The sequence below is a fragment of the Podarcis liolepis genome, assembly GCF_965112155.1.
Source record: "Podarcis liolepis genome assembly, chromosome: 17".
NCBI classification, from domain to species: Eukaryota; Metazoa; Chordata; class Lepidosauria; order Squamata; family Lacertidae; genus Podarcis; species Podarcis liolepis.
Window position 1 is genome coordinate 2,380,742 of NC_139571.1, and position 27,163 is coordinate 2,407,904.

The 27,163-nt window shown below is 48.9% G+C and overlaps 1 protein-coding gene across 12 annotated transcripts in view; it reads right to left on the reverse strand.

Moving 5' to 3' along the window:
• Window positions 1–27,163, reverse strand: part of IQSEC2 (IQ motif and Sec7 domain ArfGEF 2) — a 161,837-nt gene that overhangs the window by 38,255 nt on the left and 96,419 nt on the right. The window contains exon 1 of one of the 12 annotated variants that reach the window (XM_083482424.1): window positions 20,016–20,041. The exons of 9 other annotated variants lie outside the window; for them this stretch is intronic. In XM_083482424.1, coding sequence (XP_083338550.1) covers window positions 20,016–20,026 — 11 coding nt within the window. In that variant the 5' untranslated portion in view covers window positions 20,027–20,041. Of the gene's footprint in view, window positions 1–353; window positions 545–19,727; window positions 19,772–20,015; window positions 20,042–27,163 lie in introns of those variants that run through there. 2 more of the 12 variants (XM_083482423.1, XM_083482422.1) reach the window with 2 other exon arrangements.

The window sequence follows — 27,163 nt, forward strand, 5'->3', positions numbered from 1 at the left end:
ATGAGACATCAGAAAGGTTTCCTTCTAAGATAATTTAAGAAATTTTAAAATCTGACAAATTGTAAGGAGGGGGGGGGGGATGTGAGAGGCTACGAAAGGGGTATTTCCTGGATGGGGGGGCATCACCCAGGGGGGTCTCGGAGAAAACTCCCCCCCCCCGCGCGCGCAACATTTAATCCGCTGAAGGCAAAAGCAGATGGGGAGCGGGGAGTTCCCTGGCGAAGAGGACTGATATGGGGGGGGGGGAGGGAGGCGGCGGCATTTCTCTGCCGGCTGCAATATTCCCCGCGCTACTTCAGCACCCGCGCAGCCCGGGCGAGGCGGAGGCCGGGGGGCGGGGGGGGCGCACTCACCCGCGCAGGAGCTTGTGCTGCAGCTGCCCCGGGCGGCGCTCGGACGAGCATTGCAGGCACCACATGGCCGGGCCGGCGGGCGGGCGGGCGGGGAAGCGCCGCGGGGTCTCAGCCGCCGCCGCCGCGGTTCCTCGGAGCCCCCGAGCAGCGCCGCCACCGCCGCCGCCGCCCCTCCATCCCTGCCTGCCTGCCTGCCTGCGTGCGGCGCGCCAAGGCGAGGAGGAGCCTGCGCCGCCAGGCCCGCCCTCCTTGCCTCCCCGGACCCCCTTCCGCCCGGCGCGCCGGCTCCGCGCTGGGGGGCGAAGGAAGCCCCTTCAGCTCCGCGCTTCTCCGGCGGGGGGGGGGGGAGGGAGGAGCCAGGCTTCGGGATTTTGCTTCTCTCTCTCTTTCCTCGGGAAGAGGATTTCGGCGAGGACAAAGTTTCTAAGAAAGAATAAATGCCCGCCTGTCTAGCTGGGGGCTGCCAGGTCCCTGAACCCGCTATGCCACCCCTGCAGTTCTGGAAAGCTCTGGCTGGGGGATTATTATGATTAATTAATTAAATTTGTATACCGTCCTTCATCCATAGATCTCAGGGAGGTTCACAGCATAAAAGTACAAGATTAAAATGCACAAAATATATAACAAAAGCAAGAACAAAAACAAACCAATAACCCCACCCCCTCCCACAAGACATTTAAGGGGTACTGGATGTTAATCAGCCTGGTGGTTTAAAAATTCACTTTGCACATCCACAGGGACATCTTCCAGAAATATAGGCTTCTTCCCTGTAATAGCTTAAGAAAGCTGCACTGGATCAGACCAGCGGCCTTTCTAGCATAGATAGCATCCTGTTTACCACAATGGCTAACCAGTACCACAAGCCAGACAAGAGCCCACAGCACACTCTTCTGCTTCCCACCTCACCTGCATACTGCCGCTTTGTTACCAGAAATAATGCGTAGCCATCATACCTAGTAGCCACTGACAGCCTTATCCTTCAACAATGTGTCTAAATTCCTTCAAGGTCCTCACTACATCTTCTGGTAGCCAGTTGCACAGTTGTGCAATGGATGATGAGAAGAAGCACATCCTTTGGTCTCCCTAAATCTGGCAACAGCCAGTTCCACTGGATGACTCTAGTCTCTACTTTCTCCACTAGATTTAATATACTTCTATCATGCTTCCCTTTACTCAGCTTTCAAACTAAAATGCCCCTAAACCGCTTCCTTTGTATTGAGACAGAACAGGCACCAATATTATTAAGGAAGTCAGTATGTGAATTTGACATACATGTCTAATTTATTGATCTAGTCAGCTGTTTGTAACAACTGTCATTCAGCCCACCCTCTCTTCTCAAACCTGGAAATGGGTTGTCCCATCTTTTCAGTTTTTGAATGGCCCCTCTTTTGACAGAAGCTTAAAGCACAGAAAAGCAGCAGATTGATGTTTTCTCCTAGTGCAGGAAAAGCTCTGCATGCTAAATTTTTACCTGTCAGGCTGCTACAAAAGGGAGAAGCACAAAAAAGATGGCAATCTTACCAAGGAAAAGTATAGCCCAAGCATCCCAAACTGCAGCTCTCTTTAGCAGTCTTAAGCTTTGTTTTGTTACATCTTGTTTCATTGGGAGACACTGCACCTGCTGAATTTCTGTGGTATTCAGGCCTTAAACTGCTGTCCTATTGCCAACTGTAGAAAGCAAGTGGTGATGGGAGGGGGAAGGTACATGAGCAGCTAATTAGGGGGGAGATATGGTCAACAGCGGTCTCAGGGGGCAAATTTTGAGACCCCCAAAAAGCAGCAGGCAGATAGATCTGACCACGGGGCACATCCCCTGCAGGAAGCCCCTGACAGTGCATTTGCACAACACTTGTTCTTGTGCGGGGAAAATGGAGAATGCACTCCCTGTGAATGAGTGTGTGTTTGTGTGTGTGTGAAGGGGAAGTTGCCATTTAGGCTGTCTTCCTCAAGCACCAAAATGTCTGGGGTGAGGGAGCTCCCTCAGATAGGGCACGGTTTAATTCTCAAATCATGCTAACATTTTTGGCAAAATGGTAAGTTGGAGGTCATAGGTCATATACACTTCAACAGGTAACCTTCCAAGCCAAGCCAAAATGCTGAGCTCATTTTCCCTGGATTCATTTAAGGCCACCTTATTCACACCAGGGAGATGATGGGGGAGAGGGTTGAAAAGGTAGCCTGACAAGCTTCAATTTTGGGGTGGGGAAAAGAAATAATCTGGAACACTATACCAAGGAAACCATCCTGCAGAGAACAGCCTAGGCTAATCCAGACCACGGAGCCAACTGGACCAGCATCCTTGTTTTCAGCAGCAGCAGCAGCAGCCAGCCCATTTGCCTCTGCAGAAAGTCCACAAGCAGGAAATGAACAGGGTAACTGCCCTCCCCTGACTCACGGCTTCCAGCTGCTGAAATAACAAACATTCTGCTAACTGTGGTGGGGCTTAGAATCATAGAATCATAGAATCATAGAGTTGGAATAGACCACAAGGGCCATCGAGTCCAACCCCCTGCCAAGCAGGAAACACCATCAGAGCACTCCTGACATATGGTTGTCAAGCCTCTGCTTAAAGACCTCCAAAGGAGGAGACTCCACCACACTCCTTGGCAGCAAATTCCACTGTCAAACAGCTCTTACTGTCAGGAAGTTCTTCCTAATGTTTAGGTGGAATCTTCTTTCTTGTAGTTTGGATCCATTGCTCCGTGCCCGCTTCTCTGGAGCAGCAGAAAACAACCTTTCTCCCTCCTCTATGTGACATCCTTTTATATATTTGAACATGGCTATCATATCACCCCTTAACCTCCTCTTCTCCAGGCTAAACATGCCCAGCTCCCTTAGCCGTTCCTCATAAGGCATCGTTTCCAGGCCTTTGACCATTTTGGTTGCCCTCCTCTGGACACGTTCCAGTTTGTCAGTGTCCTTCTTGAATTGTGGTGCCCAGAACTGGACACAGTACTCCAGGTGAGGTCTGACCAGAGCAGAATACAGTGGCACTATTACTTCCCTTGATCTAGATGCTATACTCCTATTGATGCAGCCCAGAATTGCATTGGCTTTTTTAGCTGCCGCGTCACACTGTTGGCTCATGTCAAGTTTGTGGTCAACCAAGACTCCTAGATCCTTTTCACATGTACTGCTCTCAAGCCAGGTGTCACCCATCTTGTATTTGTGCCTCTCAATTTTTTTGCCCGAGTGCAATACTTTACATTTCTCCCTGTTAAAATTCATCTTGCTTGAGGAGGGTTGTGTCAGGGAGTGTTGTGTAGTGTAAACAGGCGGCAGAGCCCTACAGAAATGCTATCTAGTCATCTACAGTGCACAAATTTTATTGTTTTTATTTTCAAGGCTTAGATAAAGGGGGGGTGGCCATGCTCCTTCCTTCCTCAGCAACTGGCTCAAAAGCAAAATAAAATAAAAGTAAAATGTTCCATGACTAAAATGTCCCCACCCGCCCACCCGGTCAGGTGGCAAGTACACTTCATTTGTTTAACTCAACATGTAATATTAAATATTCCAGGATATTGGAGGTTCCATGTACCCTTCGTGGCTTATTGTCATTGACAGATCTAATCTCCATATATTCCCAAGACAGGCTGATAAGTCCTAGTGCTGCCCAATCATCACTCTCCTGCTGTAAGTTACATGAGGAATTGCAATCCCACATTTTATGGGGGTGTAACATTCTTTTACATTTCTACATCCTGTTATTGTCAATCCACCTAAGCAGACATGACATAGCTGCATAAGCAGGGAAGGGTCAAATCATCTGAACACATGTCTTTTAGGATCTTCTTAAAAAAATTAAAAATCCATTAAAATATGCACATACAGAGATTTACAATTTGATGTCAATGTTGCCCCGTAAGTGAATGAACAAAGTATAGCTATTACAGTGGGGAAGAAACATAAGCTACTAACCATCACCATGTCTTGTAACAATAATTTCCACAAGCTGGTTAAGTGTCACATGAAGAAATACTGTCCTCTGTTTGTCCTGAATAAACTGCCTAATCACACAGTTAACATGCACTTATTTATGTGGTTACATGAGATGAACTCAAAATACTGGGGGGAAATGAACAAACCTGATACTCTATGTATGTACTCTTTAGCTGTGTGGGTGCTAGTATAAAAGACACTCACATAGGTCCACTCCTGGCCCAAATCTTGTGTGCCTTTGTGAGCATGGAAACTTACCTCCCTACATACACAATGAGGAAGCAGCACGAAAACAACTCAGAAAACTCTCTAAGACTCACAAGCCTTCAATCATTCCCATGCACACACACAGAAGCATGAACACGAGCAAGACTGCATACTGTTCATACATGTGAGCAAAGAAACACTGGCAGGCAGCTACAAGTATCAGGGGTGGGTCAAATAGTTGGGTCAAATAGGGCCTATATAATTGTTTATGTACATACATATACAAAGTGATAAAAACATTCAGATCAATATTGCCTTTACCCATGTTTACAACACAAACACCTAAGCTATCACTCCTACAACCCTCAGACCATATTATTAATCATTGACAATATACAGTTTATCAGATGGAAGCTGCAATCCTATACATACTTACTTGGGAGCAAGTCCCATTGAGTTCAGTGGGACTTACTTCTCAGAAGACATAGATAGGATTGGGTTGTTGAAAAACATATTTTCCTGTTGTGAGCCCCTTTTGAGCATTGCCCCATCTATCCAGTCTTACAAGGCTATAAATAAATCCTGGAACGTGCAAGTGTGCCATAACACACATCCAACACACAAATTTCAAAAACAAAAACTGTAAAATAACCTGCAAAGATAAAATGTTCATGTACAAGCAATGCTCTCTCCATCTTATGCAAATATATAAACACTGGGCAGAGTTAACCCTCAAACTACTGCAATCCCCTCTGTCTTCACACACCCCTTGCACCCCATTTGCATGTAATACAGACAGACTATATCTTTCCTTCTTTTCTGTGGCTGAACTGGCTGAACTGCAACTGCCCTCCCACCTTGTTCCCCATCCTCAAACAACTGACAACAACAGCAACACAGCTAGGAAATTATTGATGAAGCAGAGCAGGCCTTGGATGTGGTTGCCATGGGGATGAGCGGAGGGGCTGAGATGCTAGGTTGCTATGGCTGCTGCAAGGAAGAGGATGGGTACCATCATCACCATAGTGATGTTATGGGAGTCGAGATGCTCAAAAGCTTTAAAAGGGAGGGTATGCAGCCTGGATTTGTGGAAGAGTGGCCCAGAAGTACAGAGACACCCCTCCCACTTGGGGCTGGACTATGGGAGGATAAGCATGTTTCTGTGAGCAAAGGGAGAGAATTCTCTCTGAACAAATGGAATTCTTCATTTATTTCTGCAATACAGATGAGGCTGTAGCTTCTCCATGAAATAGACACTTTATGTCTTACACCCCCCCCCCATTCCTGCACACACAAAGCAGTTGACATATGAGAAGGGAGGTTGGGAAACCCTGGATTTGCGGCCAGTGCAGAGGCTGCAGATTCAATTGCCCCTTGAGAAAAGCAGGAGGTGAAGGGAACTCCCACTCCCACCCACAGTTTCCCAGCATGTGTGAGCAGAAAGCAGTTGAGTGGAAACTGGGAGCCAAGACTCCTGCTTTTTATGCCTAAGCTCAAGGCCGACCACCTTAAGAAGGGGATCCTGGAGTCAAAACACAGGGGGGTGGTTTTTTTTTATTTCTCTGTTTTAGCAGACGTTACCTGGCTGTAGAGCCCCCTCCCAAATGTCACCCCTAAATAGAACAGCAATTTGGAGTCGCCATAATTGTTGCATGCCTGCCCATTGTCATGGCAACAGCTCCAAAATAGCTATCTCACAGAAAGGCTCCAGAAAAGAGAGGGGGGTGTTATGCTGCTCAATAAATAACATTTCAATGCCAATTAACTCTTCTTGCCATTCCAATTGCTGCTGGAGTCGAGATTATAATCACTACTCCTCTCAAGTCACATTGGCTATGGGAGTGAGCACATGTTGGGGATAGTCAGTCCTGGTGTGTCTAGGGATATTATCCTCACCCCCCAATACAAACACTGACACATGTTCACGAGCATAGGCAGGCACATGCCTTCTGACAGACACATGGTAACATTAAAAAAACGCACACATTGACTCAACCATCAGCAGAGTCTTACTAACAAACCACACACACAAATATCTAAAGCTGCATATTTCACTGATGCATCAACAATATGTGCAACAAAATATAAAAGTCACAAACTGTGCTATTGTCAGGAGAGTCAATGCAAAGACACCTCACTGAATGTACTCCACTGTATATTCCAATAAAGCATCAAAATCTATATCAGTGGTTCTCAAAGGATGTGGCACGTCACACTGGTGTGGTAGGAGAGGATGACAAGTGTGGCAGGAAGATTCAAGGACAAATTGTTTGTTTGTTTGTTTGTTTGTTTGTTTGTTTGTTTCTCTGTCACCCATCTGACTGAGTTGTCTCAACCATTCTGGGCAGCTTCCAACAAATTAAAACATTGAACACATAGTATCAAAATACATATTTTTTAGAATATGGATTTATATTTTTTTCAAAATGAGAGCAAAAGCATCAAGTGATACTGAGGACAATCCTAGTTGTGACCCAGAATCACCGTTTGAAGAGAGGGCTTTGTCTGTTCTTCTACAGTTCACCATGACATACTGTTGCAAACAGGAATTTTCAACTCTGACAAATATGAAAGATCAGAAAAGAAAAGGGCTTATTTGTGTTCATGAGGAGATGAGAGTTTGTTTGTCTCAAATTAGACCGAATATATTTACCCAGCAAAAGCAGAGTACCTCCAGAAAAAAGCACTGCTTAAGTAAGAGGCTCCTTTATACCTTTACCTTTACCTTATTATATACCTTTACCTTATTATGTGAATGATTCATGTTCTGACGTAGCTGCGTTGGTTTATACTTTCTAGATGTCCCATGATCATATAACAAAGTACGGTAGTTGTGTTCTATGTTATAAATCAAGCCCTGCCAGGAGTTTCCCAATGTATTTCCCTTATCAATAAAAAATGGTGTAATGCAAGCAAATTTTTATCCTGAAAGTGTGGCCAAGAGAAAACAGTTTGAGAACCACAGGCATATATTCAAGGTGCAGAACCAGAAACATAACCACTTGCAATTTATTAAATAATGCACAGATCTGACAGAAACATGGAATACATTTATGGCAGTTGGGCATATCAACCTCTACTAAATACAGAATACCCAACGCTTAAGGCAGTGCACCTCCAGGTTGCTGGGTGACAAACAATGAGAGAGAGATGCCTCCCTCGTGTCCTGTTTATGGACTTCCTAAAGGGATTGGGCTGGACATGTTAGAAAAAGGATTACTAGATGGACCTCTGGTTTGATCCAACAAGGGCTTTATGCTCTTCCATGCTGAGCTCTGTGACTTACCATTAATTTCACACTGATCAAATACTTTGAGAATTCAAAATGCTTTGCATATGCAGTACTGACCTGGTTCTCTCATCACATTAATGATAGTTTAATGGTTTGATGTGCTCAAAATGCTGCTCAAAAGTTATTCCGATTTCCGCCATGCCACAAATGAACAAGACAGAGTCTGGCTTGTTGTGTCACTGAACCTCAACTTATGCTTTTTTTCCTCTGTAAAGTCACATAGCTAAACCACAAGCAATAACTAATATTTTCATATACCAATAATCCTAGGGGACATCCTTACACTGAACTAAGACAGGCTAGAGAAGGACATTAATTTCTTCGCATCAAACTGCAGGTCAACTGAAATCCCACCAAAACCTTGGGATTAAGCCAAGTTGTTAAAGTCAATATAAACATGTGTGAAAAGAGAGGTAGACTCACTAGAGAGATAAGAACCGACCCCACCCCACCCCCCCCGGCAGGACCTGCCGCATCTTCCAAAAAGTCACTTTAAACCACCTTTGGTTGCAACTCTTAATTTATACCTCTCTTCCTGCCACCTTCAGCTTGGTGTGTTCAAAAGGAACTCCTTTTGCTTACCCAACAGAATCCTTGTGTTATAATCCACATAAGGCAGCAGCTACAGATCAGGTCACAAGGTTAGGGGGTGGTCCTTTTCCTCCTTGCTGATCAGGATACAGAACAGGAAGGGCTATTGGTCAGTAGCTGCAGGACATTCCTGCTTGAGCAGTTTGTGCTGGGGAAGGTTTGCTTCAGTCTAGCATCTTATTAGTTGGGTGAGCACTTGCTAAACTCATCTGACATGATTGAATAGGCTTAACCACTGGCCAAGGAGAACAGCCCCCAAAGAGTCACCCACAATCCAGAATTTCCACACCCAGCACGCAAAACACAAAGGCCATGTCATCTGTCACACCCACACTATAAATAGCCCAAAGTTTCTCTCTCTTACAAACACTGCATGCACAATTACTCTCACATTGGCACAGCCTAACAAACTCCTAGTATCTGTCTTAACTATGGAACAAACCCACAAGTTCTGGTCCCAAACCCCTCCCTTTGCTCTAAACTACTAGACCCTGTTTTTCTCCCACAAGAATGAATAGTGTTCATTTGATTTCACTACTGAAGTGACGATATGTTCTGCTTTATAGAGAACAGTCCTTAATTGGAAGGCATCCTCTTTTTGAAGGGCTATTTTAGAGATAAAGACCCATGCAACAGAGAGCACATGGGGGGCGGCAGCCTTAGCAGGCACGGAGGTTACCTGGCTGCAGTGGCCACAGTCTTCTCCAGCAGGGAGGGATGCATTGTGGGATGGCAGTTCTGTGAGAACAGAGGGCTGGACTAGATGGACCTTTGGTCTTATCCCACACTGCTACTCTTATGTTCTGATAGTAATTATTTTTACATTTGTATCTATACATAAATATTAGCATATTCATATTTTATTCACATCTGCGCTCTCTTTTCTCCTCTATCTGTGGTATCTTTTTGATAATGCAGAAGTGGCTGCCCTATTCACCATAAACTATGACAGACACAGCAAGCAACAGAAACCAGAGAGCTGGTTCAGACTCAGCTGGTAAACCTGGCCTGCTCCACTTTCGCTTGCAGGTGGGGGCTCCCATGACTGAGTGCCCCCGCATACCAAAACTCTCTCTCTCCCGGCAGCGCTGACTTGGGCCCCAGACTGTGGGTGCCCAGTGTGCACGTGCCATGCTGCAACGTCATTACGTCCCATCGCATTGTGCAGAGCAGCCTTTAACCTAGAGCCTTTTCCTGGAGTTGGGACAGCTGCCCAGGTACTAAAACCAGGTGTGCTCAGAGCAGAGCAGGCCAGCTGCAGCTCACAATAACTGCTCAATGTTTGTTGTGATTACAGACTTCAAGCTCTCCTTTGCTGCCAGGTGGTCCACTGCAAAGAAGATAAAGGTTCTGTATCTTGATCTTCAACAGTTCTATCTCCAGCTCTGAGAGCAGAAATAATGTATTAGGGAGTTGAGTTGCTATCTTTCCCCCCCTGTCAGAGCACCTCTGCCTTTAATGGTTACACAAGAGACAAATTTAGCATGTGAAATTCTTCCCAATATGCAGCTGTTGAAGACATAATGTGGGGGGCCTTCATAGCAGCCTGGCATACAAAAAATTATCAGGAGAAGCTTTTCTCCACCAGCAAAAACATCAAGCTGCTATACTTTTGAGTTTTAAAGGTAAAGGTAAAGGTAAAGGTAAAGGTAAAGGTAAAGGGACCCCTGACCATTAGGTCCAATCGTGCCCGACTCTGGGGTTGCGGCGCTCATCTCACTTTACTGGCTGAGGGAGCCGGCGTTTGTCTGCAGACAGTTTTTCCAGGTCATGTGGCCAGCATGACTAAGCTGCTTCTGGTGAACCAGAGCAGCGCACAAAAATGCCGTTTACCTTCCCACCGGAGTGGTACCTATTTATCTACTTGCACTTTGGCGTGCTTTCGAACTGCTAGGTTGGCAGGAGCAGGGACCGAGCAACGGGAGCTCACCCCGTCGCGGGGATTCGAACCGCCAACATTCTGATTGGCAAGCCCTAGGCTCTGTGGTTTAACTCACAGCGCCACCCGCGTCCCATTTTTGAATTTTAGGCTACTGTTAAAAAGCTGCAGAAACAAAGTCATTCTTTTAAAAAGTGGGAACCCATCCCCAAGTCTGGAAAAGGAATGGCAACTAAGAGGGATGGGGCAGCTGTTGAGCCTCTGCTTGGATGGGAGGCAACATAGTTCAGGAGCTGGCACCTCAGACGTGGAATTCCTGAATTCAAATCCCAGTTCAGTATGGTAGCCTTGGGCACATAGGAGCCAACTCATAGGGGCCGAGGTCCCTTCACCCCCTAATATAATATTTGAGGGAGCCAACCCTCCCCAAATTGATAGGCAGTGCCATTCAAATGTTTTTTTTAAAAAATTATTTATCAAATTTTTCAAAAGTGCCATTCAAATGTTGCGTGTGCACCACATCATGTGACTATGTGGGGCAGGACATACCTGGGTCCCCCCAATATTTTATTCAAGTTGGCATCCCTGCTTGGGCAAGTGGCCCCCTTTCTATCTCAGTTCCTCAAACTGTAAAATGGGAATAAGGGTGACCTCTCATGTTGGGAAAGTTGATGTTATCCACCCTGATAAGGCTGGCTATGGGGCTAGAGAAGCAACCCCCCCCCCCATGCCAGCTGCGCCTTCTCACTTGTACATATTTTGCTCAATAGGCAGGCTGCTTCAGAAAGGGGACTTTTCACTTCTCCAGTGTTTTAGACACATGCAATTGATCTTCTGGAGCACTGATGTCTTTGACCAGTTTGCAGGTTGTGCACTCTGAGTGACTACTGTTATACACAATTAAATAGTCCTGTGTGTTTGGTAAGCATTTGCTTTTAAAATGTGGTGCCTGCTTGTTTTGTCTTGATGATATTGTTATAGTTAAGAGATAAACAGAAGTAACCACAACCAATGCTCTTAAAATTCACTGTGCCACACACCCTTAGCCTCAGTTATAACTAAACATACCTTGGAACTTTGCCCCTCCCAATGAAATCTCGAATACAGCCAAATTGGTGGGCCAGTTTTGACAAAAGTGAACCCCCCACCCCCACTTGAAATTCGCTGGGAAATCCTCTGGCACAAGCCCTCCTGAAACTTCCTTTCCTGTTCCTTCTGTGAGAGAACTTACCAACTGACTGCATCTCATGGATCACAGCTGGCTACCTCTCACTCTGCTTGTCTTCAGGTATAACCTGAATCTACTGCCCAGGGACTCATGGTAAGGCTACCTTGGATCTGAGCAGCTGCAGCAAGACGCCCCACTTGACACCACACCACACCTTCCCCAACATCTGTTTCCCTCATTTGATTACTTAAATCTTCTTCCCACTGAAGCCAGGGCTCCCATCTCAGTGCTGACTTCATAAAAAGCAATCAATCAATCAAACAAACAAACAAACAAACAAACAAACAGAGACACTCCGTTTTTGAGAACAGTCACAGTGCAAAAAGATAAAACGTGAGGGACTCCCATTTTCAGCTTCCTGCAGCCCTAGCCTGCTGCACTGGAAACCTGTAAACATAAAACTGGCAGCAACCACCACCACAATCTTAGACCCAACCATCCATCCATCTCTTGCAGCTGTTATCCTTGTCAACTGAAACTACCAAGCCCTGGGCTGCCACAGCTGCAATCCTAAACACCTACAGCCAGGGTCCTGCTAGGAAGGAGTGGCCTGGCAGCGGCTTGAAATTACACCAGCGACTGTGTAGAAATATATAAAATAAATAAATAAATTGTCCAGAAGTACCTTAGGGACCAACTAAGTTTGTTCTTGGTGTGAGCTTTCGTGTGCATGCACGAAATATCTGGTATCTGAAGAAGTGTGCATGCACACCAAGAACAAACTTAGTTGGTCTCTAAGGTGCTACTGGACATTTTTTTTTTAAAAAAAAATTATATATATTTCTACTGCGTCAGACCAACACGGCTACCTCCCTGAAGCGACTGTGTATCTTCTTTTAAAGGGGAATGGTTGCCAAAGGGAGTGGGGGGTGAATGGGGGGGCATGCGGGATGGGTGTGTGTGCAGATGGGACGCAGCACAAGCCTGGAAATTACTTCCAACCCACCCAGTGCACACCCTCCAACATTTCTCTGGCGAAAATAGGGACGTCCCATTCCATCATGATATTTTTACTATTTATACCACACACATCTTTCTAGGTCCAGCACCGAGGGCCTTCTGGCGGTTCCCTCACTGCGAGAGGCCAAGTTACAGGGAACCAGGCAGAGGGCCTTCTTGGTAGTGGCGCCCGCCCTGTGGAACGCCCTCCCATCAGGTGTCAAAGTGATAAACAACTACCTGACATTCAGAAGACATCTGAAGGCAGCCCTGTTCAGGGAAGTTTTAAATATGTGACATTTTAGTGTATTTTTCATCTTTGTTGGAAGCCGCCCAGAGTGGCTGGGAAAACCCAGCCAGATGGGCGGGGTACAAATAATAAATTATTATTATTATTATTATTATTATTATTATTATTATTATTATTATTATCAGAGCTGCTTGAAGATCCTAGCTCACAGAGGATCACGCTAGCCAGCGATCATTAAGTAAAAGTCTTTATTGAGTTACAGTTTCCATTCTCACGCTGCTGCGCGCAACTCTACGTCTAGTAGCTAGATCGGCGAAGCTCCGTCTGAGTCTCCGTCCCGTGTGCACCAACTTAATATCCTAGCCCGGCTCCACCTTTTCCGCCTGACTGTCCTCCTCTGGGTCCCTCTACCCCCCGGGGTCTCTTCCTTCCGGGATTCTTCTGACGCTGACCCCCCGGACCCTCCTGTCTCCTTGCGCCGGGCTTTAGGACCTGGCTCCCTTTCCGGGCTGCTTACTGCGCCACCTTCCTCTGCATTTGAACTTGGCGCGCGCGCCCAACCTTCCACTTTCCGCTTAACCGTTTCTTCGCTCCCCGATGGAGGTGTGGCCACTCCTGACTCGTGCCCTCCCTCCTGTGGTGAGCTGCCAGCGCTTGCCCCCTGGCTCCTTTCCTCTTCCCTGCTCTCTGGCGGTGACGCTGGTCCCGATTTCCAACTGCTCTCCTCTGAGTCCCCTCTGGCTCTATCTTCCTGGGGTGCCCCCCTAGACTCCCCCCTTGCCCTGGCCACTGGTGCTCCTTTCTGTGAATCCTCTGATTCACTGGAAAGACTCGGAGATCTCGGGTCGTCGTCATCACTCATCTTTTCTTCTGCCTCCTCCCCTTCGCTCTCTGTTTCCTCCCTTGCCCTTGCCTCTGCTCCTAAACCCCTGACATCCATCCCCCCCTCGAAGCCCCCCATTCCCCCCTCCCCTCCTTCCGGTGCTGGAGCTGGGTGCTGCTGTTGCAAAGGGACGAACGTCGGATATCGTTCGCTTCCCGTGGCGGGTCTCCATCTGAAGTCTCCCGGGTCTTCCCCCCTGCTCTCGTCGACGACGGTCACCTCCGCTTCCATCTCTGTGCCGCCGTGCTCGAAACCAGGGTCGTCCCCGAAAATGTCCATGTCCGTCTCTCCCTCACTTCCTCCTGGCGGCGTTGCTCGTCCTGAGCATTCCAGCCACTTTCTGCGGAACTGCTCCTCTGGCCTATCGTCCCACCAATACGAGGGTTCTGATGCAGATCCCGAGGGTGACCCCTCCGGGGAACGGACGTCTCGTGTCGGGTCCTCGTCCGAGTCGAACCCCCGGAACGTGCTGGCCGAAAGCGTGGGCGTGAAAAGCCAGTCGTCGAAAAAGTCTGCTGGCGTAGGTCTATGTGGGAAGAGGGCATGAAACTCGTCTTTGAGCAGAGGTTCGTCCAAGGCGTAGCCCGGCACCCAGCTGTTCGCACTGGCCGGGGTGCCCTCCTTGGCGAGAAAGTATTCTACCCCCTCTTCCCCCCATCTGGAGTCCAAAATCTCCGTGACTTCGTTGATGCGCTCCTTCTGTGCCACTCCCGCGTGCCCTGTTCTGTCTCTGACCGGACTCGGCGCCGTTCCGGGTTCCTGGAACCTGTGCGGTGCCTTGTAGGGAGTGAGCACCGATCTGTGGAATACCGGATGCATTCTGGAACCCTCCGGAAGTGCCAGTCTGAAAGCTACCGGGTTGACCTGCTCTTCGACTTGGTAGGGCCCCAGTTGTTTATGCCCTAGTTTCTTCTTGGCCAACGACCTGGCCGGCACTGCGTGGGCTGCTAACCAGACCCAGTCTCCCACGTGGAGCTCTTCGCCAACCCTTCTGTGTTTGTCCGCTTGTACCTTGTATGCGTGCTTGGCCAGCTCCAGGTGGCGCCTCAGCTGATCGTGGACTTCCTGCAGCTCCGACGCGAACGCATCTGCTGTCTGCGGCTCCCCCTCCCCCATTCTTTCCAGTCCCGGGAAGGTTCTGGGGTGCCTCCCGTTGTTGGCGAAGAACGGCGTGACCCCCGTGGAGACGTGTTTCGTGTTGTTGTAGGCGAACTCGGCAAGCGGCAGGTAATCCACCCACGTCGCAGGCTGTTGATTTGCATAACATCTCAGGTACTGCTGCATGATGGCATTGACCCGCTCCGCTTGCCCGTTGGTCTGCGGGTGTCTCGCCGACGCCAGGTTGATCTTGACGTTCAGGAAGCCCATCAGCTTCTGCCAGAAATTCGAGATGAACTGCCGCCCCCGGTCGGACAGAATAGACCGTGGCAGACCGTGAACCTTGAACACGTGGTCTATGAACAGTTTGGTGGTTTGCTCCGCCGTGGCCACCTTAGCACACGGAATGAAATGTGCCATCTTGGAAAACAGGTCCACCACCACCAGCACTGCCGTCTTGCCCCTCGAGCTGGGCAGATCCGTGACAAAGTCCAGGGCCACCCTTTCCCAAGGTTCGACCGGAGTTTGCAGCGGTTCCAACAGTCCGGCCGGCGGTCTGTGCACTGGCTTGGCCCTCTGGCAGGTGTCACACCTCGCCACGTAGTCTGCGACCTCCCCTCTCATTCCAGGCCACCAGAAATCCCTGGCTACTAATTCCACCGTCTTCTCCTTGCCGAAGTGCCCGGCAGTGGGCGCGTCGTGCAGCTGCTGCAGCACCTTGGCGCGAAGGTCGTCTCCCGGCACGTAGATGGCCCCTTTACGGATGAGCAAACCATCTCGTAGCTGGAAACCGTCGGCCGCTGCCTTGCCCCTTTGCACCTCTGCCATCTTTGCTTGCGCGAAGGAGTCATCCTGCAACGCTCGTCGCACCGCCTCCAGGTCCACGGTTGCCGCGGCGCACGCCCACACTGTTGGTGCGAAGATGTGCATGGCGGCTGCTGGCGTTGCGTCCTCCAGATACTGCGGCTTACGGGAGAGAGCGTCCGCCATGATGTTGGTGTCCCCCGGGACATACTCTATGCGGAAGTCGAAGTTCGCAAAGAACTCAGCCCAACGTATCTGCCTCTGGTTTAGGAACTGTGCCGTGCGCCAGTGCTCCAGATTCTTGTGGTCCGTGCAAACCTGCACCGTGTGCTTGGCGCCGATCAGGAAGTGCCTCCACGCTTTGAACGCTGCATGAATGGCCAGCAACTCCCTGTCCCAGATGGTGTAGTTCTGCTCGGACTTGCTGAGCTTCCTGGAGTAAAACGCTCCCGGTCGCCACACCCCCTGCGGGTCCTTTTGCAGCAGGACCGCCCCCACGGCTCTGTCCGAGGCGTCTGTCTCCACCCTCATCGGCCTGCTGGGGTTGACGTGAAGCAGCTGCTCTTCCGACGCGAAGAGACGCTTGAGTGCCTGAAAGGACTGCTCCGCCTGCTCTGTCCAAACGAACTTCTTTTTCTTGGAGCTAAGCGTGTCTGTGATGGCCGCTGTCTGCATAGCGAAGCCCTTGATAAACTTGCGATAGAAGTTCGCAAAGCCGACAAACCGTTGGACCTCTTTCCGGTTGCGTGGACTCTTCCAATCCAATACCGCTCGAACCTTGGCGCTGTCCATGGCGAGCCCCTTGTCAGACAACTTGTAGCCCAGAAAATCCACCTCCGTCACGTCAAATTGGCACTTCTCCAGCTTGGCGTAGAGCCTATGTTGCTTTAGCCTGCTCAGCACTTCCTTGACGTGTCTGTCATGCTCCTGTTGCGATTCCGAAAAGATCAGGATGTCATCTAAGAAACAGACGCACGTCTTGTAGAGAAGTCCCGCCAACACGTGATGCATGAAAGCTTGAAAAACGTGGGAGCCATTTTGCAATCCAAAAGGCATAACTCTATATTCGTAGGTACCCAGTGGCGTGAACATGGCCGTCTTCCACTCATCTCCCTCCCGCATGCGAATGAGGTTGTACGCCCCTCGCAGGTCTAACTTGGTGAACACTTTTCCCTTCCGCACCTTCGCCAGGAGGTCGTCGATTCGGGGCATGGGGAAGTCCGATGGCTTGGTCCCATTGTTTAAAATGCGATAGTCCACTACCAGTCTTTTTTGGGGCGTGTCTCGCTTTTTAACAAAGAATACAGGACTGCCCCCCGCTGCCTTGGACTCTCGGATGAAACCGCGCTCCAAATTATGATCTATGAACTCTTTGAGTTCCTGCAGTTCGTCCTCTGACATGGAATACAGTTTCCCTTTAGGCAGCGCCGCCCCCGGCAGCAGGTCAATTTTGCAGTCATATGGTCTGTGAGGGGGTAGCCTGTCCGCCTCCTTCTCGCAGAAAACTTCCAAAAATTCTGCGTACTTGTGGGGAATCGCTTGCAGCGTGCCTAGCAGCAGCTGTGACTCCTCTTCCTCTCCTTCCCGCCGGGGCACGATGCAGTGTTCAGCACAAAAGGAAGAGCCGAAGATCAGCTGCCTCTGGTACCAAGCCAGCGTTGGGCTGTGCTTGTCCAGCCAACTCATTCCCAATACAATGGGCGTATCCGATAGTTGAGTGACATTGAAGCTGATGATTTCTTTGTGATTCCCAAGTCGCATCGCCATCGGTGGCGTCTGCTTCACCACTTGCCCCCCTAGCAACTCCCTGCCATCCACCGTGACAACCTGCAGGGGCAGTGAGGCCGGCAGCAACTGTATAGCGTGTTTGTCGACAAAGTCCTGCCCTATAAAGTCCGCATTGCTGCCCGAGTCAACTGTGATTGGCACGTCCATGGTGATTCCATTGGGCAGCTGGAGAGATGCGGTGAGCCTCACTACTGGTTTGGGCGGGAGGGGGTTCACGGGCTGTAAAATCTCTGGGGACTGCGTCACTAACACGTCTGGCTGGGCCCCAGGGCCTCTTCCTCCAGCCAGACTGCGTCGTTTCCCTGCTGTGGTCCTCCTTGCTGCGTTGCTGCAGTCACCATTGCTGAGGCTGCAGTGAGCTTGTGGAGCCTCTGGGGACACTCTTTCGCCATATGCCCTGGCTCCTCACAGACGTAACACTTCCTGTTCCCTCTAGGAGGCTTCGCTTTCACTGCTGCCGGTGCTAGGGCTCTGGTTGCTGACTGAGCCCTTGCACCTCCAACCTCCATAGGTTCCGCTCCTCCTCCTGGCGGAGGCGTGGATTGCGCACGCGCTGCTTCTCTGGGAAGGAAGGAGGAGCCCCTGGCTGGTTCGCGCCCTCCACGCCCTTCGTCCCTGCTCCACGGACGTTCTTCCAGCCGCACCCCCACTGCCAGTGCCCTCTGAACGACCTCCTGGGTGGTCCGGGGTCTCTCCCCCCTCGCGATCTCATCTTTAATCGAGCTGTGCAGCCCCTCCCAAAAGAGGTCTCTTACAGGGGCCGAATCTCTGTCCCATTCCAGGGCACTGACCAAAGCGAAAAAGCGGGCATGGTACTGCCTCACGCTGGCCCTCCCTTGCCTTAGTCCATGCACCTCCTTCCGGGCAAGATCCACGTCAATGCTTGATAAAAAACACCCATCCATCGCTTTAATAAAGGCATCCGCATCTTGGAGCGCCGGATCCTTATCTCTCCATAAATTGCGCAGCCATGCTTTAGCATCCCCATGCAAATGGGACATGATGAATCCCACTTTCTCTTGCTCATCTCTAAAGTCTTTATTCAGCAGTTGCAGTGCGCACAGTACGTCTGCTCTAAAGTTGGGATACTGTTGCAGGTTCCCATCGAAGTGAGAGACCAGACCGCCTGTTCGTCTCGCCAACCCAATTCCCTCCTGCCTGGGTGTCTGCTTTGTCAGCACGTCTAACCTGACCTGGAGATCCCTGCAGGCGGCAGCTGCCTCCTCCTCTCTCTTCCTGGATGCGAGAGCCTCGGCATTCAGTTGTGACACTGCTTTTCTGAGTTCCTCTATCTGCTGCTCAGCCGTCATGTCGTCTGCCGTTCGTGAGCTCGCTAGTAGGCACCTGCTTCTCTCCCCTCCTCGAGGCTGTAGATGCCCACAATTCGCAGACGGAGCTTACTGTCAGAGCTGCTTGAAGATCCTAGCTCACAGAGGATCACGCTAGCCAGCGATCATTAAGTAAAAGTCTTTATTGAGTTACAGTTTCCATTCTCACGCTGCTGCGCGCAACTCTACGTCTAGTAGCTAGATCGGCGAAGCTCCGTCTGAGTCTCCGCCCCGTGTGCACCAACTTAATATCCTAGCCCGGCTCCACCTTTTCTGCCTGACTGTCCTCCTCTGGGTCCCTCTACCCCCCGGGGTCTCTTCCTTCCGGGATTCTTCTGACGCTGACCCCCCGGACCCTCCTGTCTCCTTGCGCCGGGCTTTAGGACCTGGCTCCCTTTCCGGGCTGCTTACTGCGCCACCTTCCTCTGCATTTGAACTTGGCGCGCGCGCCCAACCTTCCATTTTCCGCTTAACCGTTTCTTCGCTCCCCGATGGAGGTGTGGCCACTCCTGACTCGTGCCCTCCCTCCTGTTGTGAGCTGCCAGCGCTTGCCCCCTGGCTCCTTTCCTCTTCCCTGCTCTCTGGCGGTGACGCTGGTCCCGATTTCCAACTGCTCTCCTCTGAGTCCCCTCTGGCTCTATCTTCCTGGGGTGCCCCCCTAGACTCCCCCCTTGCCCTGGCCACTGGTGCTCCTTTCTGTGAATCCTCTGATTCACTGGAAAGACTCGGAGATCTCGGGTCGTCGTCATCACTCATCTTTTCTTCTGCCTCCTCCCCTTCGCTCTCTGTTTCCTCCCTTGCCCTTGCCTCTGCTCCTAAACCCCTGACAATTATTATTATTATTATTATTATTATTAAGGTTGCCCCAGTCACTCTGGGCAGCTTCCAACATATATAAAAACACAATAAAACATTAAACATTTTTTAAAAAAACATTCCTTATACAGGTTTGCCTTCAGACGGCTTGCAGGTTGGATACTCCATACCCCCCAACATTTCTCTAATGAAAATAGGGACACCCTAAGGCATAGGGACACTTGGAGGGTCTGTGTGTGTGTGCAGATGGGACGCAGCACAAGCCTGTCTTTCATTGCTTCCAGCCCACCCCATGATATGCAGCATAACCCAGAAGTAACTGCGCTCAGGACCTGGGTGTGCAGGCGCTCCTCTCGCTCATGATTCATAGGGAATGGAAGCGGCCAGTTGCAAGGTGTGCACCAAAGTCTCACCTCCCCCTTCCAGCCTGGCAGGCCGCTCTTCTTTCCCAGGCTTTAGTCCCTTCCTTGCTAGAGCAGCCTCTCGGCCTGGGCCTGATCTTTAGGCCTGGAACAGCTGCTGTTGTAACTTCCCCCTGCTCTTGCTGGTCCTGGAAACTGCAGTTGCTTCCCAAACTTCTTTGTCTAACACCAACCAACACAGATATAGCAGGAAGTTACTTGCTAATCATTCATGGAGACTCATCCCAGCACAGCTGCTCCTCACTCTAATTCCACTGCCTTCGTCTCATCAAGGACATGGCTTTGTTGCAGTCTTCAGTTCTGCAAGTCCCTTGTAGTGGGGGAGGGGGGTTTCCAACTGAGACGCCCCACCCAAGTGTTCTGTTCCCATCTGGCAGCTTCCTCTTTCAATTTCCTCTTCAGTTCTCCCCCTGCCACCCAATTCCCTTGACTACAAAGTCGTTACACAGCCTAGTTCCTTATACATTCTTCCCAATCATCACCAGGAGTGCAACAGCTGGCTCATTTGACCAGCATCATGAGCCTCCAGCGCCAGCCCAGGACATTTTGGTACTGAGGCCTAAAATCTAAATGGCATCCCCTCTCGTGAACCTCAAGTCAAGCTGTCATGAAGTTCTCATCCATGGCTCCCATTAATTTCACTGGGGAACCTGCGGGATCAGCTCTGCCTTGTCTTCTAGCCCTTAATGACACCCCAGATCACCACCTCGCCTGGCCTCATGATGGGGCCACCTCTGCTTGGAGGCCAAGACACCTGAGAGGCACCCTAGGAGTGCCCCCTGCAGGGACTGGAGTAGCCTGTCAAACCAGTAGACACCAAGCATTGTGCCCTGCCAGTGTGCATTCCTGTCATAGCTGAAGAACAAACAGCTCATCCCCCAGGCAGTTCTTCTCTTCCTGAGTCACTGTGTCCTCCTTGGCAGGACCTGTTCTCAGGGTCTGGCTTGGCCTCCTTTCACACCCTTCAACCATAGGGGCCATAGTCACCACCTCTTGCCACAGAAAAGATGAGAGCCAGCGGCTTTCTCCATCAGTGCCGGCACCACCATCCCCTTATCACTGCCAGCTCTGAAGCTTGCAGAGGACCATTCCCTGGTGGGTTGTGCCTTCCAGAGGTTACACCTGCCTGCCTCTCTCTCTAACAGCTTTAATGCCATCCAGAATCTGCAGCCTGACAGACATTGATTTGAACTAATGGTAAGGCTGCCTTAGCCCAAGCAGAATCCAATGTGGAAGGGCAGCTGCCTCTGGAATGGGATGGGTGAGCAGCAGACACACAGCATAAACTTTGAGCAACCCCAGAGACCACTCTTCTGGTTGGGCCATGAGCCAGCCTCTAGCTCTCTAGTGCCAGCCCCTAATCTGCAAAACGGGAACAAGAGCAACCTCCTTCCTAGTGACATTGGGAAGATGAATGGGGTGCCAAGTGCTATTCCGTAGTCCCAGGAACAGAACAGGCTAGATAGGCAACAAACGAACCAAATAATGCATTTTAGGTTCCATCTGGGCAAAGCAGACAGAATGCAAGGTGTCCCCATATCTTCCAAACTAATCCCAGTGTCTGTTGCAGAGTTCCATTATGCTCACTCCCGCCCCCTCCTGATCGCATCGAAGCGAAGACCCACTTCGTTTCTTCTAGCCTGGTGCTGCCCTCTTTCCCCATGACTCATGCCAATATGCTGGGAAGGATAGATACCTCAGGGTGCGCACCGAGATGCAGTACCGCCACATCCAGCGTCAAGGACGGGGGCAGATGCCGAGTCACAGGGAGCAAACTACTTGTGGTGGCATGAGAGGAGTGAAGGTTGTCTTTTCTTGGCTGTGTCAGGATAAATCATTTGCATGCTGCCCACCCCCATTTAGGTCCCAGCAGGCACAATGCAACCAAGTTCCAGTCGTTCAGTCCACACCAACGCTCAGAGTCCTTGGCAGTAGAAATCCCCCCCCCCCTCAAATTCATTATGCAGAGCCCTTTGCTGCCGTGTTTGAGCTCTCTGGAGCCTCAGCTGTTCCCCCAGATTTCCAGCCCTGTTTGAGTGAGCAGCGACCAGAGACACCCCACAGCACCTGCTGTCCTGAATGGCGACTCCGCCAGCCGAGGGAGGGAGCTGTGTGCCCCCACCTCCCGCGCCAACACGTACACTCAATGAACGCTCACGCTGCAGCCAAACTCCCCAGGGTCCTGCAACACAGAGCAGACAGCTGGTTTCCAACTGGCTTTTCCTGAATTCCAGCCTTCCTGCAGCAGTTAACAGCATCCATCTTGTGTTCACCTCATACTGAACCAAAGCAAGAAGCCCAGCCAGACTGAACTCTGTAATGCCAACCCTTTTCTTCAGTCAGTGGCTTTAAAAAACAATAACTCAATTTAAATTTTACTAATTTGTGAACATATGATAGCATATGATAGATAACATAAACCAAGCTTTCTCCAACCTCGCTGCCACCCCTTTCCTTGGTCTTCTCTCCTCTCAATAATTGGCCCCCACATTGAGGAAACGGACATGGAGAGGGAGCCCTCAGTATACAAATCTTACACAAATTATCTCCTCTATTGAAAGTGGGATCAGCTAGGAGAAAAGTAATTGGGGGTGTAGGGTGCTATCCTGCTTCTAGACTCAGGGGCATTATAACTCTCCTGGAGAGAGGGAGAGAGAGAGAGAGAGAGAGAGAGAGAGAGAGAGAGAGAGAGAGACTCTTTATTTGTGTGAGCCACAAGCCACAGCAAAGGAATCATGCTCCTCAACATCAGTTGCTGGAGAACAAGCGCAGAAGAGGGGTATTGGCTGTGGACTTTCAATGGGCACCTGGCTAGCGCTGTGAGAAACAAGATCTGCTGGATAGATCTGCTTTTCGTCCGATTCAGCAGGGCTCTTATGTTCTTATGTCTCTGCTACAAAGTCACTACCTGCAGGATGGAGATGGCAATACTGATTGCTAAAGTGGTGCTCAAAGTTTATTAACAGAAGTATGTGAAACACTTTGTATGATTGATTATTTTTTTTACTATGAGGGGTGGGAAACCCCTGGCTCATGGACCAATCTTGTCTCATCATGGACATTTGTTAAATACCCCATCATCTGACATGACTCCAATGTGGGGCTGTTATAAGAATTCTAAGGTCTCACATATAGAAGAAATGTTCATATATGTACAATGCATCATCATCATCATCATTATTATTATTATTATTATTATTATTATTATTATTATTATTATTATTATTTCTATGGATCTTGCCATGCCTCTCACACCAATCCTTCATGCCTGAAATGACATGCAGCAAAGTTTTCTTCAATAGACTTGATTGCCTACACATGAACCTCTGAGGCTTTTGTTTCTCTCCCTCTTTTCTGGCTGCGAGCAATTTTGGTTGCTAAACATGCAAATAGGTCTGAAATGTGGGTGGTGGGTGGTTTAATGGTTTGCAGATGTCAAAAAGGTGCTGCTGCCTCTCTGAAAGGGGAAAAAGCTATTGCTATTTCCCCATGCAAAGAAAATGGGCACTTGGTAGGGTGGCCTTGTATCAGGTTCAAAAATACTTTCAAGAAGTGAGAGCAAAGGCCTTGACGTTGACCACTAATAGTTACCACCTGGACAGGAGACTGAGCAAGCAAATAAGCCACCTAGTCACAGTCTTCCCCGCTAAGATGCATTGTATTTCTATTTAAATAAAAATAGTTGTATTATACTAATTATAGTTGTGATATTTTAATGTGGCAGCACCTGTACTTTGTAACAACTCCCTGCTTATTGACATCAGGCAGGTGCCTTCCCTGTTCTCTTTTTGGTGCCTGCTTTAAACATACAATCATACACCATATACATTTTGTTAAACGAAAGAAACTTTTTACTATAATTTAAATGGAAAATAGAGATAGATATGTAGACTGGCAGAAATAATTACTACAATTCAAACAGCACTGCAGTGCATCTCTCCATGCTGGGGAAGACTAGGACCAGGCGTCCTGTTGTCTAGGGCGTTCAGTGTTGATGGGCAACTTCCATGGCCTGGCTCTCCCTTCATATGGATCTTTTTCTTTAAATTGCACAATGCTTCAAAAAGAAGATGTCTTCAACTACAGGACCAGTCCCTGTAATGCAGTTCACACTGCCAATGTGCGTCTTCCCCATCCTGAGACCCACCTGACCGTGGTGTAGAGACTGTGCAATACGGTATATCCATACAGATACCTTACTTACTCCTGAAGTTGTGGTTTGTCCTTTGGAAGAAAACAGCTGAGGAATAAACTCTCAGCAAAGCTGGATGCAAAACAGCACCTCTGGTTTACTGATTTGAACTGAATGAATGGTGATTATTTCACCTCAGGAACTCCTGGGAAGTGTAGCTTGGTGAAGGTTGTTAGAGTCTCACATGCAGAATTCTCAGCAACCTACAGTTCCCAGGATTCCTTGGAGGAAGTTGTGTCAGTTAAACTGTAGAAGACAGATACATATTTGTGGTGTAGGTATGCCAGCCATACACTCTTTCCCGCAGAGCTGAGAGTTTATGCTTTCCCTGCTTCCTTGTAAATGTTCCACTCTCTCAGCCTGGGGGCATGCCAGAATGAAAGTGAGCATGGTGTGGGAAATAGTCCACGTCCCACTTCTGTCATGGATGTGTTGTGGCAAGTCATTATCCCTGCCATTTGGAAAATGGGAGTTGAGATAGCTCAGTTGGTAGAGCATGAGGCTCTTGATCTCAGGGTCATGAGTTTGATCCCCACATTGGGTGAGAGTCCTGCCTTGCAGGGGGTTGGACTAGATGACCCTCGTGGACCCTTCCAATTCTATGAATCTATGAATCCCTGCTGCTAAAGCAATATGGATCAGGCCCTGTAAAATACAGGTACCCCACTAGTCTTTATACTTCAGCTTAAGTCCACGTAGAAGTAGTAGAAGAAGAAGAAGAAGAAGAAGAAGAAGAAGAGGAGGAGGAGTTTGGATTTGATATCCCGCCTTTCACTCCCCTTCAGGAGTCTCAAAGCGGCTAACAATCTCCTTTCCCTTCCTCCCCCACAACAAACACTCTGTGAGGTGAGTGGGGCTGAGAGACTTCACAGAAGTGTGACTGGCCCAAGGTCACCCAGCAGCTGCATGTGAAGGAGCGGAGACACGAACCCGGTTACCCAGATTACGAGACTACCGCTCTGAACCACTACACCACACTGGCTCTCGTAATAGAAATCACCACATATTTCCCCACTACTGATCCTTGCCTCCATTTCCTTCCTATGTCTGTTGTTTCCTGGGAAATATTTTAGAGTGCAACCCTCTTGTCATACCTGTTCTTTGTAAACTTCCATTTACATAGATATAATGATAGTAGTAGTAATCATAAAGATAGAAGCAAGCTGCTCGTGAGCTCCTTGGAGTAAGTGCAGAATCCAATCCCCCTGGTCTTTGACCCCGGAGATGTGTGTTTTCAAGACCTACTCTCTTCCTGTGACTGTCATTTGTTTTAACTTTTTAAACTCTGGGTTTTAATTTTTTAAAAAATAGTTATAACCTGCCCTGGAATCCATTGGTGAAGGATAAATTTAGCAACAAATAAATTTAGCAACAAATAACAATGATAAAAATATCCACTCAATTAGTCAATCAATCAAACATAGGCAACTGATTGGGCTTCTGTATTAAGCACATGCATATCAAAACTGTAGCTGAATATGCAGACGTGGAAGTCAGTGTTTGAACTGACTTTCTATTGCCTTCAGAGCTCCGCTGAAAGAGCTGGTGATGACCTCTAGAGGCCTAAAAGAGGGTGATGGACTGGGACCTGAGAGGCCTGGGTTCAAAGCCCCACTCAGCCATTTACCCCACCGGGTGACTTTGGGCCAGTTACTGCCTCTCAGATTAACTTAACTCACAGGGTTGCTGTGAGGAGGAAATGGGCTCTTTGGAGGAAAGGCGGGATATAGAAGTAGGAACAACAGAGCAACAAACAAACAAACAAACAAACAAACCAATCAATCAATCAATCAATCAATAATTGTGTGTGTCCAGCAGCATACATAAGAAATTACCTCCACTACTATGAAATAATTGTCTGGATTGTTTTAAACGGAATTTTTTTTTACTTTAATTTTAGATTTTAATGTTTTGATTGATTGATTTTATTATATATGCTGATATTTTAATTGTGCAGATCTGCAGAATCACCCTGGGATCCCTTTGGCAAAGGGCAGTTCAGAATTCATAGAAATTAATTAAATTGATTAATAAAGAATACCATCAATACATCTAAACTAAATCGGGAATATGCCCTTAAGCTTGCCTAGTCAAATCCATACGGTGAGCATTTTAAACACACCCCAAGCTATTGGGTCTGGGAAGGCTACAAATGTAAACAATTAAATTAAGGTGCAATTTAGACTGGACGTCTCTTTCATTTGGACCCAGTTATGAAATAAATGACTTAATTCAGCTGTAAATATCATGTATGTGTTTAAATACCCACTTTTCTTAGCAAAAGACACTGAAGCTGAGGCTTAATTCTTTGCAAAATGCCAAGTGTTTGATCAAGAAAAGCAATTATTTAACTGCATGGGTATTGTTGCCAGGTGCTACCAGGCAAGCATAATTTTGTACCTGGTTTCTGTATCCAAGTATAAAATGCCAAGGGAGAAGCAGCCCTCAAAGCAGTGCGGGGGCAGCTGCCTCCATATGTGCTGGCAAAGACTGGGCATGGGTGTCGGCAAGTCTAGCATTGCAAACCCACCTTCAAGTGGCATGGCTGCCCATACAGAAAGAAAGGCTCTGCCTGCCGGGGTCCCGTGCGCTGCCCCGCTCCCTCCAACCTCAGCAGGCAGGCAGGCAGAGGATCCCTGCAGACGCACAGGGCCGGCCGGCTGCTCCCTGCTGCAGTCACAGGGCAGCGTTGCTTGGCAACAGCAGAGCTGCATCCCCCCCCCCCCGGTCTTTTTATAACCAGGGCTGTGGGAAGTGGGTCAAAATGGGAGAGCCGAAGGGCAGCCCCTGAAATGCCAGCTGAGGAGTGGGGCTAGATCAGGGCACTCCCCCTCCCCCTTTCACCCTGCCCTGCGTCTGCCCACCTGCAGCATGGCATTTAAGAGCAGGACGCAGAAGCTGCTCCATTCAGATCTTCATTGCATTGTTACAGTATATTGTAACCTGTCACGGGAAGGCAAACTATAAATCCATTAAAATAAAAATAATAACAGAATTATCACTGTCTCACTGAGGGGTGAACGAGAATTGATGGTGCCACACACATTGGTAGAGGACCTGTGTCTGCTCCAGTCACAGCAGGAGCTGTGGGCACCTCCTTTAGACATCACAAAAACGAGGATAGCCCTCCCGATGTCCCCAGACAGCACGTGTG